This window comes from Sycon ciliatum, chromosome 6 (assembly GCF_964019385.1).
Source record: "Sycon ciliatum chromosome 6, ocSycCili1.1, whole genome shotgun sequence".
NCBI classification, from domain to species: domain Eukaryota; kingdom Metazoa; phylum Porifera; class Calcarea; order Leucosolenida; family Sycettidae; genus Sycon; species Sycon ciliatum.
Genome location: NC_088648.1, coordinates 16,077,115 through 16,091,590, shown reverse-complemented (window position 1 = coordinate 16,091,590; position 14,476 = coordinate 16,077,115). Strand labels below are relative to the sequence as shown.

Sequence of the window (14,476 nt, the reverse complement as noted above, 5' to 3'; positions counted from 1 at the left end):
TGTTTTGTGTCGTGCTCGTAGGTTTCGTGAACTTAAGGTATTAGAAGCTGTTTTCATCCGTAAACACAATCCTAATCTATGCATTCAGAAAGAAAATGTCACAAAACTGAGACTCTTCACCTAGCATTCACACACGTATTCATTCGCATACACCTACACCTCACAGTTCCTCACTCTATCACATTCACCTGCTTCCACGCCTTCATTTCACTCACCTTTTGTAGTAGCTCACACCGTCAGAACACTCTCACATCTTTTCGTCTAATTTCTTTCGTCTTCTCTCCCACTTAGTTTTTTTTTCACACCTCACCTTGTATTCTTCCCACTATCCGATAACCTATAAGTAGTTTGTTTCTCCGTATAGCCTCTATTGTGAGACGATTTTCCCTGATGATAGTCTCAAGAAAATCGATTAGGAATAACCATTTTAGATACATGTATTCTCATTCATCATTTTGTAATGTCCGCTTCACTTATACTATTTTCCTGAGATCATTAGTCGGTATAAGGGTAACATTGATACAGAAAAATGGGATTTCAGTCCTCAACCACTTGGGGTTGGTCTGGTCAATCACGTGGCACATTGCTTACATTGCTGGTTGCGCCACTACATATGCGGAACAATGCCCACAAAAGGCCCGCTCCCAGCGGCGGGCTGCAGGTCTTGAACCGAGTTGTACAAGTGACAATGGCTCAAGGGTTCCTGGGAAGGCTTGCTCCCACAAAACATTATTCCTCCGCGGATCCGGTCACTACCACAACTGTGCGCCTCTGTAGTGCACACGTATGTGAATTACTACAGTTGCGCTCAGTGAAATCCGACCCAGAGTGCACATTTGACGACCTCAACTTGCACAGCCCTTGACGCCCTGGAAGTGGTATGAATGCGGCTGGGCGTACACATGTACACATACAACGACGCAATCAGAACTGATCTAGGGCGTCAGTTTTGCACTTCGGGTCGGATCCCACCGAGCGCAACTACAGTGCATTTCAAAACTATAGACGCGTAGGGTTTTTGAAATATTTCAAATTTGGCTGGAACTTTTTGAGAATAGTTTTCGGAATATTGCTCAGGATCGCTCCACAATTACTCTCATATAGTTTCTAAAGGATTGGATAACAGACGCCCAATTTGGAAAAATTTATGCACAAAGTGATCACAGATTTTATGTGGTATAGATGCTGGCATAACGGTTTTTTGCCTAGGTACGCGTCTATAGTTTTGAAATGGACTGTAGAACTTCCAAATCAACAGTATCATGAAGCAGCAGCACCGACTTGACTACGCCACACATGAGATCAAAAAAGAAAAAAAGAAATGCCGAAACCCGGGATTGAACCAGGGACCTTTAGATCTTCAGTCTAACGCTCTCCCAACTGAGCTATTTCGGCTGATGAAAATTAACGATCTACAGATCCTACCACAAGCTGCCATCCCACACACAGCTGGTCCGTCCAGCTCAAAACGCCAGGTTTAGTGACTCGTAGCACGAGAAACAATAATGAAAGGAAGGTGACTACTCGCTTAGTCCTTTATCAGCTAGAATGAACAATGAGGCTAGGTCATGTGCAAACTCGACTTTCCAGGATGGCTATGTCATGAAAATGGCCAACGCACGTTGAAGTTGAACTTTCAATACGTATATTGGCTCCATATTCCAAAGACAAACACATTCGTATTTTAATCTCTCGTATAGAAAAAGAAAAGAACCAAGGAACTACAAGTTACGCGATAATGTCCACTAACACCACCCGTTACTAAACAATCAGCTCATGCAATAACATTGCACGGCACTGACCGACGGTACTGACGTTCTACAACTAACTGGCTATCAGCTCTAGCACATCTTGGATGCGCACTCCAACAGCCTTCCACCTTGGAAGGTTCTAACTTTTAAGTTATAATTATGATAACATAGGAGGGGAAGGTGAGCGCAACCAAGACAAGCACGAGCTGAACGTCTCAGCTGTGAAGGACTTTGGCGGAAGTACATGCATGTGGATGACGATACTGGCATTGGACAATACGGTCAAACCACGATTCAAGGACGCAAAGCAACATTCCACACAACTTGTGTGGCTCAAAGATGCGAATCTGGAATTTTAGTGATTTTTAGGATTTCCAAAAACTTTCCATGAGAGAAAGCAACGATATCCGATCATCGCTTTTATTCCCGCCATTCGTGCACGTATCACATACAGAGTACGATTTTAGGCAAAGAATAATCCTGTGGATCGGATCCAAATTCGTTGGATCTGGATCCAGATTCGTTGAAACGAACGTGCACATATCGAGTGGATCCGATTGATCTAGATCCAGATCCTACCAATCGAACATGCCCAAACAAAACACGTCGACAAAACTTTCACCCGGACTTGCACTCATCAACGAGCACCGGGGCTCTTCGAACAAACACCCGCACAGCTCAATCACAGAAAAAGAAAAAAAGAAATGCCGAAACCCGGGATTGAACCAGGGACCTTTAGATCTTCAGTCTAACGCTCTCCCAACTGAGCTATTTCGGCTGATGAGGATTAATGACTTACAGACTCTAGCACAAGCTGCCATCTCACACACAGCTGGTCCATCCAGCTCACAACGCCAGGTTTGGTGACTCGTAGCACGAGAAACAATAATAAAAGGAAGGTGACTACTCGCTTAGTCCGTTATCAGCTAGAATGAACCATCAGGCTACTTCACGTGAAGAACTCGACTTTCCAGGACTGCTATGTCATGAAAAATGGCCAACACACGTTGCAGCCGAACTCTCGAGATGAATATTGGTTCCATTTTCCAAAAGCAATAGTATACATTCGTATTTTTATCTCTGCTGTGACTTCTGTCCACACTTGCAAGCTTTTCCTATAATGTTAGTACAGTGTACGTCTGGCAAAGCCAAGGTCCAGCGGCCTGTATGGCGTATGTGTGGGTGAGCGGACAGGCTGTAGGTGTTTGCAAATAAAAACTAACACACGATCAAATGATCACGGGTGGCGACGTCACAATTTTATGGTGGCGCACCATGTCTGGCATTTTACACCCCCCCCCCCCCCCCCATTATACTCGTTTTAAGTGCACGAACAATGGCCAACAAAGTGAAGTGGCATTAAACTCCATTCTCTCTTGATATTCAAACGAAAAGACAAGGTCTTGGGTTGAAATACAAATGAAATTGCTCTCATATTAGCAGTACATCTAAGGGCATGTTTGATTGGTTGGATCCGGATCCAGATCGATTGAGTGGATCCACCAAGGTCCAATCCAACGCTGCCCTTGATCGAAACTGGAATTTTAGTGATTTTTGAGGGTTTCCATGAGAGAAAGCAATGATATCCGCATCATCGCTTTTATTCCCGCCATTTGTGCACGTATCACTCACATTTGGCAAAAAAAAGAATCTGGATCCGGTCAGCCCTGCTCACGGAGTAGGGTTGATTGGATCCAAATTCGTCGGATCTGTATCCAGATTCGTTGAAAATAACGTGCACACATCGAGTGGATCCGATTGATCTAGATCCAGATCCTACCAATCGAACATGCCCAAACAAAACACGTCAACAAAACTTTCACCCAGACTTGCACTAATCAACGAGTACCGGGGCTCTTCGAACAAACACACGCACAACTCAATCATAAAAAAGAAAGAAAAAAGAAATGCCGAAACCCGGGATTGAACCAGGGACCTTTAGATCTTCAGTCTAACGCTCTCCCAACTGAGCTATTTCGGCTGATGAAAATTAAAGATCTACAGACTCTACCACAAGTTCCCATCTCACACACAGCTGGTCCATCCAGCTCACAACGCCAGGTGTGGTGACTCGTAGCACGAGAAACAATAATGAAAGGAAGGTGACTACTCGCTTAGTCCTTTATCAGCTAGAATGAACAACCAGGCTAGGTCATGTGCAAACTCGACTTTCCAGGACTGCTTTGTCATGGGAAATGGCCAACGCGCGTTGCAGCCGAACTCTCAATACGAATATTGGTTCCATTTTCCAAGAGCAATAGTATACATTCGTATTTTTATCTCTGCTGTGACTTCGGTCCACACTTGCAAGCCTTTCCTGTAATGTTAGTACAGTGTACGTCTGGCAAAGCCAAGGTCCAGAGGCCTGTATGGTGTATGTGTGGGTGAGTCGACAGGCTGGCGGGGATCGCAAATTACACAGGACCAAATGATCACGGGTGGGGACGACACATAGTAGCGAGGTTTAGTCCCACGTAATCCGTGTGTACTTTACGTGTGTGTACCACGTGATACTCAGTGACCCACGGACAGCAGCCGTTTTCTGATTCATGACATACAGTGCATGGAGGCTCACCCACGTTCCGCCAGACCGTGAGTGAAAATCAGAATGGAGCGCATTGTGCAAGCTGTGAGGGTTGTTGTTGTTACTTTATTTTACTTACTACAGGGTGCTCAGTTGAAGAAGTTTTCGAAGGGCGAAAGCAAAACATTCGATGGTCTTCGAAGCTTCGTCTTTGGCCAAGTTTGGGCCTTTCCTTTCATACTTTTGTTTGTTCCGTGGGACTAAAAACAACATTGCGAACGTGGGTCCATTGCATGAACTTTAAGTGTATCCCCCACGTTCCCGTATCCGTTACGTGAGACTAAACCTCCCGTCCGTCCGGCATTGATACAAGTCAACCCTGCTCACGGAGTACGGTTGATCGGATCCAAATTCGTAGATCCTACTAATCGAACATGCCCTAACAAAACACGTCAACAAAACTTTCACCCAGACTTGCACTCATCAACGAGTACCGGGGCTCTTCGAGCAAACAGCCGCACAACTCGATCATAAAAAAAGAAAGAAAAAAGAAATGCCGAAACCCGGGATTGAACCAGGGACCTTTAGATCTTCAGTCTAACGCTCTCCCAACTGAGCTATTTCGGCTGATGAAAGTTAAAGATCTACAGACTCTACCACAAGTTCCCATCTCACACACAGCTGGTCCATCCAGCTCACAACGCCAGGTGTGGTGACTCGTAGCACGAGAAACAATAATGAAAGGAAGGTGACTGACTAAACCTCCCGTCCGTCCGGCATTGATACAAGTCATACAACCCTCCCCCCCCCCCCCCTCCCCCCGCTCTACCCTGGAATAAATCATCTCCGCACAACTCAAGCACAAAAAAAGAAAGAAAAAGAAATGCCGAAACCCGGGATTGAACCAGGGACCTTTAGATCTTCAGTCTAACGCTCTCCCAACTGAGCTATTTCGGCTGCTTACGAGAGAACACAGGAACATTGGTCAAGATGGCAAACAAGTATAAATAATCTGGCAGCAACAACCAACTACGGAACTGGCGGCATTTTTTAAATTTTTATACTGAAGTGCACAGTCCAGCAGAGAAGACTGGGAAGGTGCTTGAAGGTGCTTGAAGGTGCTTTTAAAATTTCACAGGCAACACTAAAGCTGTGTTCACAACTGGCGCGTGTACGCGTGAAACCAAGCGTTTGTGCGTATTTTTGCTGGCTTTTGGGGCGCCATGCGTACGGAAACGCGCCAAAATGGAACTTCCAACATGTTGGAATTTTCAGCGCGTATCAGGCGCGTATCAGCGTATATGCCAGTCACTTTGACTGGCGGGGTCAAAAAATTAGTACTCGAAGGTGTCGCACGCGCTAAATACGACTCGGATTGCTGTTTTTTGTGAAAGGCTGAGCGCGCGTTTGGGGGCGCATGAACCGCAAGCGTACCGCGTCCACGCGCCAGTTGTGAACACAGCTTAAGTCTTGTTGCAGAAGAATGATCCACGGGCGGGATTCGAACCCACCACCCCTGTCTTTCTGGGACAGTGCTCTACCGATTAGGCTACCGGGGATCACACACACAAACACACACACACACACACACACACATACTCCTGTGGCTCCTTCTCGCTACACACTGCACATCACTCACCTGGCGAGTTCCTCGTACACCACCCAGGAGTCCGCGCAGGCAGCCTTTCTGGCGTTCTTCGCGTCGGAGCCACCACCACCCGAGGCCAAGGGCGCAAAGATCGGCGACTGTGACAGCGATGACGATGCGTGAATGTAGATCTTGTTCTCGCGCGGCGTCATCAGACGATGTGTGACCGGGTTTCTACGAGCAACGGACGGGTACAGTCCAGCACAGAGTACTGCCTGCGAAGGGTGTAGAAAAGCCCAAACACAAAGACAAAACATATCCAATAGCTTGAGGGAAAGAGACAAACGGGAAAAGGCTGAAAAAAAAATTACTGTCACCACCAGTACTCAAACCAGGGACCTTGGCTTGAGGCCAGCGATGCTCTAACCACTGAGCTATGGTGTAGCCGTCATCCCAGCAGAGACCGTTCAACATTTTCTTCAGACTTCGAAACTCACATTTCCTGTGAATCCACACTGGTACCGTCATCCCAGCAGAGACCGTTCAACATTTTCTTCAGACTTCGAAACTCACATTTCCTGTGAATCCACACTGGTACTAGTGGTAGGACGCAGCCCTCACTGCAACCCACACACTTCACGTACAAACTAGCACGCGGAGAGCCCCAGTACATAAAACATTCATTATTTGGAGGGAAAGTTGCAAACGGGAAAAGTCTGAAGAAAAAGTTGACTGTGGCCACCAGGGCTCGAACCAGGACAAAACACTTGGACAAAGCCAAGAAAAACCATCTCATGCATTGTGGAAAAAAGTAGAAAAGGTACAAAAAAAACAGGACACGACGAAGATGGGATTCGAACCCACGCGGGCAGAGCCCAATGGATTAGCAGTCCATCGCCTTAACCACTCGGCCACCTCGTCACCTCACATGCACAGAGCAGATCAGTTTTGTACTAGTACAACCATGTACTTGTTGCATACACCCAGCAAAAAAGGGACTGGACATTGGGGCTGCGTTTGTTTTTAGCTACCCGGTAGAGTAGAGTAGAGTCATTCTACCGATAGAGGTAGAAGGTAGAGGTAAGTGCACAAACGCTGTCCTACCGGATTTAGTAGTTTTCGTGATATGCATGCGAAATGTTTTTTCTTCTCTATGGAGTTGTGTACAACTCCTTGATCTTGCTGGAAATCCCGTACCTCTACCAACTTCTACTGCTGGCTTTGGAAAAAAGCCATTGCTGACTGAGAGAAAAAGCCCCAGAAAAGGTGCTCGGTAGACGGGAGTGCCCGGATCTGGGGAGTCTGGCCAAGGGAGTTTTACCGTAGAACTTTGAGTCAACTTTGAAGTTAATCCAGGAATTCCGCCGTGACAGACACCCACCACACTCACATGCACACCCTATGACCCTCACCTTCACAACAGCGACCTTGCGCGAGTTAGAGTCCTTCCAAGACTCATTGAACTTATTGACAAATCCAGCGGACACTAGCTGCCCATGCAGCTGACGACTGGAAAAGAAACACGGAGAAACCAAAAGAGAAACCCTAAACAATGAGTAAAGATTGTGGGGAAGGAGAGCGCTGCGAAGATGAGCACACGCTATTTCACATGGCAACAAAGAACGGTATACCCTTCGTCTAACGGTTACACCCACACTATATTTTAAAACAAAACAAAAAACAAAAAAGAACTAATGTCTCTGGCCAAAATAAGCTTCTCATCTCCGCAAAACATCGCACTGAACGTAACACTGTACCTCATTCCATGGATGGTTTGTAGTACAGGATGGGAGAGGAAGTTCTCACTGCAGAATCTGTACGCTGCCGGAGTGCCCGGCCCACGCTTCAGCCATTCCTGCGAAGAGAAAAGGAAATGAAATAATGGACTTGAGACGTGCAAGTGATCGGTGCGCGTACATGTACATATGCATGTACGCACACATGAGAACACACACGCAGGGAGGGAGGGAGGGAGGGAGAGGGAGAAGGAGAGGGAGACAGAGACAGACAGACAGAGCCAGACAGACAGAGACGGACAGACAGAGACACGGAGACAGAGAGAGAGAGACAGATACAAAGCGACAGAGACAGAGAGCTAGAGCGAGAGACAGAGATACAGAGAGGCTGATGAAACACAGGACACAGAGCATGTCTTTCCTACCTGGTAAGCATGATAGACTGTTATATGATCACTAAGGCTACCGGCGGAAAACTGATGTCTCCTTGCCTCACTGGCACTCTTCTGACGACGCAACGGTAGCACAACTGAACACAACAGACGACCAGAAGAGAAGAAGAATGCATCAGCACTAGGAATAAGCCGAGGGCACGCCTAAACAATAACTACAGTCCAGTCATTGGAAACTGGCACCTTAACTTGTTGGTGTCTCCCATGTACTAGTACATGTCATGTAGTTGAAAGTATAGTTCTGGATACAGTCAGACCTCGCATATCCGGTCCTCTTTTATCCGGATCCCTCGCCATCCGGAAGAAAATCGTTGCTTGCCGATTTACAGCATATTATGTCATGCATACAATACATACAGTAGGTGTGTTCGATTATCCGGTTCCCTCGCCTATCTGGATATTTTTGTGGAAAACGTATGTGTGCGGTTAAGAGAGGTCTGACTGTATCGTGAAAACAACAGTACATCCTGCATTATGTGATCCGCGCAATTACCCCTTGCCACACATGAGGCCAGAAGAGTCCAAAGACAGGGAATTAGAAATTCAGCCAGGTTTTACAAACTCAGGACAGGTACACCATGGTAAATTGTATGGTGAAGCAGATCCCACACCCAGGTTTTTCAAGTTTAAAGTGGGTTTTTCGGCCTCAATTCGGCCCAAATCAGCCGGGTGTAGTGGAGTGTGTCTGACAATCCAGCATCTGACTAGCATGGTAATTTCAGAAATTTTAGGTGCTCAATATTTTCGGTATGAGGGCAAAATGCCAGGTTAGGTGAACAGAAATTTTAGGTACAGAGAAGCATTTCCCTATTGGGCTATGTGTGTTAGTGTTTATTTGGTGTATTGAAATTTTAGGTATGAAACAGACACACCGAAAGTACCGAAAACAAAAGTACACCGGAAATTTGTGAAAGTTACAGTCCGCTGTATTCCAGTGTGTGTGACTGGCTTGGACATGGTGCCCACACTGGACGGTCTCTTGCACGGTCTTAAACGTTATTTCATATCAATCAACGACTGCAATGCGTGGCATTAGCAAGTGACTACATGTAAATGCACGCCAGGAGAGATGGTTGGCTAGTAGAGACGGATGCCAAGGAGATATGAGTGTAGACGTTAACCGGACATAAACACATACGCATGCACGCATACTGACACACGGACATACACGCAGACAGAGACCCACGGACCCACCCGCGGACACACGGACACACACACACACACACAGACCCACATTAAACCAGTAACGATACACAGACCGTGCCACTTACATGGATCACGATATGCCAGCGCACAAGCGATAATCACCACCGGCTCCAAACAGCAGAAAAGCACCGAATAGAGCACCATTTTACCAAGCCTGGGCTCGACTGACAGCACTGATAAATGTCGACCTGAGCAAGATCAACATACATGTACATTAGGCAGAAAAAGATTTCATTCGGACAGATCAGGTCTTTGGCTGTGTTTACATGAGAATTTTCAACCCGGGTCGAGTTCAGCCCGGGTTGAAAGTCTGTACGATAGACAAAAGAGGTGAGCGTTTACATGAAGACAGTTGACCCGGGTCAAATACTGATATGCCGCCAAAAGTCCACTTCTACAGTCCTGTATGGTCACGTGAATCCGTTCGCGCGAAATTTGCATCTGCAGTGCCGTTCAAACCTGGCGCGAGATACGCACAGAAGTACGTTTGTACGATTTTCTTGACCCGGGTTGATTTCAACCCTCCCCTTGGGGGGAGGGTTGAAATCAACCCGGGGCGAAATTTCAACCCGGGTCAAGCGCAATGCGTCATGTAAACGCGCCATTCATTTTGTGCACATGGCGGGTTGAAATCTGACCCGGGTTGAAACGCCTCATGTAAACACAGCCTAAGAGAACATCGGACCAAACGGAAAATGGAGACCCGCTAGATAGGCTTGTAGCCTGGGGGGATCCTTGAACAGATAAAAAGTTGGTTCTATGAGGGAAAAAAAAGAAATGTTCCCACACCGGGAATCGAACCCGGGCCGCGGCGGTGAGAGCGCCGAATCCTAACCACTAGACCATATGGGAGACACACATGAACTAGCTGCAGTTTGTCAGATCAGGTGCATGGAGCATGTTTCACAAGGCAAAAGCACACAAAGGACAACCATATCCCTACAAACACTGCCAGTCTCACAACAAAAGAGTTGTATTCAGCAGATTGCTTCGAGACATTTCTACAACCGCTTTGGCAAACTGTATCGACATGAGAACATCTGCACACACATCCAAAATGAAGGCATTTCGGCTCGGAATTGCTCATGGCAATCCAAAGAACGTGTTTCTAAAAGGAAAACAAAAACCCAATTATTACCGAGAGTAGTCAAATTCTCCTCGTCGTCCAGAGCACCAATATGCTGCAGTCTACGAATGGCCCGGTTCAGCACCAGCACTGGCGGTGGGTCAGGAGCCTGGCCGAGAAAGTCGGCAATCGACACTGACGGTGCGGTGAGCAGCTTGGTGTGCAGGCACAACTCCTGCAGCAGGGGGGGGGGGGGGGACAAGCGCCAACGTAGGCACATGTACACACATGTACACACATGCACAGACACATGCAATGATGCATACACACACACACACACGCGCGCACACACAGTGACACAGTGACACACACACACACACGGAATCACGGGTGTCACCTTAAACACACATTCACAAACACACCGCAAAGAGAACACCTAGTGTCAATCAAGAGCGGCTACTGTTCGGTCTTCTGGGAAATAACAAATGACCAGGGTGTAGCACTGTATTGCAAAATTCGCAAGCAAAGCAGTTAGGTTCCGCCGGACCAGCTCCGTAAAACGTTTAAAACATCGTCGGTACCTTTACAAGCCGTAGAACAGCAAAGCAAGTGGATGGGGGGGGGGGGGGGGAGAGAGAGAGAGAGTAGAGTTCAGTAGTGAGCACCTTACTTTAGTCTTCAGCATCAGTGCAGTGCATGCAAACGCGCATGTGGCAGAGCTCACTTCACAACATGCGCTTACAAGTTACACCATGCCCAGCCAGCCGTACCTACCTGCAGAGGAATACGCAAGAGTTCAGGTTGCTGATGCAGCGCCAGGCGTGTAAACCGTTGCTGACTGATTAGATGGTAGCAGATACCAGATTGGCAGCGACCAGCTCTGTGCAACAAATAACAACATGACATGGCGATGCAAATAACCCGCTAAGCTCAAGAGATGCACACAACTTTACACGTGTGTTCAGACAAACACAAACATATGAATGCACACGCATGCACGCAAGCACACACTGACCCTGCACACAAACGGACAAACGGACAAACACACACACACACACACACACACACACACACACACACACGTGCGCGCACGCACCCCCCCCCCCCCACACACACACACACAATACCACTAGCTATACGAGTGTGTTAAGAAGCACAAGCAGCTCAGGAAGTTTCACACATGCCAGGCCACCAACATCCTACAAGGATACCCAGTGAAGAGTACTTCGAAATGCTCAGCATACATAACAAGTTGTTATTTATTCCCGTAGCTATGCAGAAGACGTTACTTCAGTAACGTCTGGCGCTAGCCAGGGTCCACACAGCTTTAATTTGGTGTGTGTTTGTTTGTTTGTGTGTTTGTGTCACGCCTGGCGCTATCCCGTGCCTGTCCCGTACCGTACCGTACCATCAAACACAGTTGGCCACATACAGCTGGCCGCAATATTCAAATAGGGCTTTCAAACGCAAGATCATAACGTGAAGCAACTTGGAAGAATGAGTATGAATGCGAAGTGTATGGGGGAATGCATGTGGGGCGATAGTGCGGGTTCTAATCCCAGGTAATGCCTTAAAAAATAGGAGAATTGAAAAAATTATAACATCCCTTTTCTTTTTTTGCCGTCATCAAGGCGGTAGACGGTGTCGTATTACCCTCGACCGTACCTATCCCGTACCTGTCCCGTACCTGTCCCGTACCTATCCCGTACCTATCCCGTACCGTACCGTACATTCAAAGACGGCTGACCACAATGCATATTCAAATAGGCCTTTCAAATACAAGATCATAACGTGAAGCAACTTGGAAGAATTAGTATGTATGCGAAGTGTATCGGGGGATGCATGCAGGTCGATAGTGCGGGTTCGAATCCCAGGTTATGTCTCAAACAAAAAGTAGAAACTTATAAGAATTTATAACATCCCTATGCTTTTTTTGTCTAGGTCATCAAGGCAAAAAAGCATAGCGTAGGGCCCTGAGCTTCCAAGCTATCTCGTTTTAAGCTGCCTGATGGTAGGGATCTCAGCGCGTGCAGTGCGCAGGGTGTTTGCGCATACATTGCGTCATCGAGTTTTGAGTGCAGCTCGCGGACATAGCAGAAAAATGGCGACGGTCGATTTTCGACACTAGGGGACGCGGTGGACACTAGCGGAATCGTCATCTTCATCGTCGTTCGAACATACTTTGTAATTCCCGCCGAAGGACAGCGTGGCCAAGGCGATATTGCCCCGGTCGATTTTCCTATAATTTTCCATGCGGCAAGAACCCACTTCAGAGAGGATTCAGTCAAAAATTCAGACGTTTTCTCCGGTTAGGGAGCATCTCATAAGTTCGCACTTTTTTTGTAAACGTAACGCATTTCGAATAGACTTTACCCCCCTACCTCCCCCCACTATTTGAAAGTCTTATCGCACATTTTCAGTGTACATCTACTGTACTGTACATATCCATGCCATGGTATGTGCAATCATGTACAATATTCATGCACATGGACATGGACGCTAGTGTGGAAGTGAATGACATACAGTAGTACTACCACATCTACTGAGTAAGTAAGTAATAGTTAGTCTGTTCAATCAATGACATGTACACACACATAAACAGAGTTCCTCCACAAAGACTGTACTGTCAAAGCTGGTCAGGTGGCAGGTACAAGGTACACGGTTTGATCAGGCTGGTGTGACATTTGACACCTCTGAGTAGCCTGCATGCCTGTATTGTAGTGCAAGGGTTAGATCTACACCTAAAACACACCCATACCCTGCTGTCTGAAGCGGTCTAGCACATGCACAGCACTGTATTGTACACATCCAGAAAATGTGCGAACTGTCATTTTTCTATCCGAAATGGGCGCTACCCCCCTACCCCCGTTTCGAAATGCGTTACGTTTAGAAACAAAATGCGAACTTATGAGATGCTCCCTTAGATTGTGCTAACTTCGATTTTCAGTGCATCAGCCATCGCGAACATCGCCGCCATTATCACTCGGAGAGAAGACATCGCGCTCAGTAGAAGAGGTGTTCACGCTGCGTCCAAGAGTGAAAGATTGTGCTCTTTGACCCTCCATAGTTCCTCTGAGAGAGTGTCTGGGAGATAGGTAGCTTGGAGATGGCCGTAGAACGTGCTTTCCTCGACGCAATATTCAGCCATTTCTACTGTCTTCTTCAATTTGATTTATTTCGAAAAAAATGTTCTTTTCCACGATTTCTGCACTGGACGCGTTTGGGATCGAAAATCTCACCTGCGCAGACTGGCTGCGCAGTTCACACGCTGAGATCCCTACTGATGGCTTCTGCGTGAACACAGAGTCAAAGCAATACAGCTTCTGTGTGTGTGTGTGTGTGTGTGTGTGTGTGTGTGTGTGTGTGTGTGTGTGTGTGTGTGTGTGTGTGTGTGTGTGTGTGTGTGTGTGTGTGTGTGTGTGTGTGTGTGTGTGTGTGTGTGTGTGTGTGTGTGTGTGTGTGTGTGTGTGTGTGTGTGTGTGTGTGTGTGTGTGTGTGTGTGTGTGTGTGTGTGTGTGTGTGTGTGTGTGTGTGTGTGTGTGTGTGTGTGTGTGTGTGTGTGTGTGTGTGTGTGTGTGTGTGTGTGTGTGTGTGTGTGTGTGTGTGTGTGTGTGTGTGTGTGTGTGTGTGTGTGTGTGTGTGTGTGTGTGTGTGTGTGTGTGTGTGTGTGTGTGTGTGTGTGTGTGTGTGTGTGTGTGTGTGTGTGTGTGTGTGTGTGTGTGTGTGTGTGTGTGTGTGTGTGTGTGTGTGTGTGTGTGTGTGTGTGTGTGTGTGTGTGTGTGTGTGTGTGTGTGTGTGTGTGTGTGTGTGTGTGTGTGTGTGTGTGTGTGTGTGTGTGTGTGTGTGTGTGTGTGTGTGTGTGTGTGTGTGTGTGTGTGTGTGTGTGTGTGTGTGTGTGTGTGTGTGTGTGTGTGTGTGTGTGTGTGTGTGTGTGTGTGTGTGTGTGTGTGTGTGTGTGTGTGTGTGTGCGGTGTGCGTGTGTGGTGTGTGTGTGTGTGTGTGAGTTGTTCTACACATAATGTCTTACCTTCCTCTCCGCTGCACAGCACTAGCTTGAGACACCCAGCGCAACTGTAATGTAGACACTCCTGCACTGGAGTCATAAGATTTCTACACACAAACACACACACACACACACACACACACACACACA

The 14,476-nt window shown here is 47.1% G+C and overlaps 1 protein-coding gene and 7 non-coding genes across 9 annotated transcripts in view; all 8 read right to left on the bottom strand.

Annotated features, from left to right (window-relative positions):
• LOC135819475 (3'-5' RNA helicase YTHDC2-like) overlaps positions 1–14,476 on the bottom strand; it is a gene marked incomplete at its 5' end in the record, with an annotated part of 60,646 nt that overhangs the window by 22,720 nt on the left and 23,450 nt on the right. For both annotated transcript variants that reach the window (XM_065332690.1, XM_065332691.1), the window contains 8 exon segments: positions 5,915–6,138; positions 7,276–7,372; positions 7,621–7,718; positions 8,025–8,128; positions 9,323–9,445; positions 10,396–10,558; positions 11,098–11,203; positions 14,351–14,433. In XM_065332690.1, coding sequence (XP_065188762.1) covers positions 5,915–6,138; positions 7,276–7,372; positions 7,621–7,718; positions 8,025–8,128; positions 9,323–9,445; positions 10,396–10,558; positions 11,098–11,203; positions 14,351–14,433 — 998 coding nt within the window.
• Trnaf-gaa (transfer RNA phenylalanine (anticodon GAA)) lies at positions 1,323–1,395 on the bottom strand. Its single transcript has one exon. It is a non-coding gene; the product is annotated as a tRNA-Phe (tRNA).
• Trnaf-gaa (transfer RNA phenylalanine (anticodon GAA)) lies at positions 2,457–2,529 on the bottom strand. The gene has a single exon. It is a non-coding gene; the product is annotated as a tRNA-Phe (tRNA).
• Positions 3,660–3,732, bottom strand: Trnaf-gaa (transfer RNA phenylalanine (anticodon GAA)). Its single transcript has one exon. It is a non-coding gene; the product is annotated as a tRNA-Phe (tRNA).
• Trnaf-gaa (transfer RNA phenylalanine (anticodon GAA)) lies at positions 4,830–4,902 on the bottom strand. The gene has a single exon. It is a non-coding gene; the product is annotated as a tRNA-Phe (tRNA).
• On the bottom strand, positions 5,160–5,232 carry Trnaf-gaa (transfer RNA phenylalanine (anticodon GAA)). The gene has a single exon. It is a non-coding gene; the product is annotated as a tRNA-Phe (tRNA).
• Trnas-gcu (transfer RNA serine (anticodon GCU)) lies at positions 6,703–6,784 on the bottom strand. The gene has a single exon. It is a non-coding gene; the product is annotated as a tRNA-Ser (tRNA).
• On the bottom strand, positions 10,038–10,109 carry Trnae-cuc (transfer RNA glutamic acid (anticodon CUC)). Its single transcript has one exon. It is a non-coding gene; the product is annotated as a tRNA-Glu (tRNA).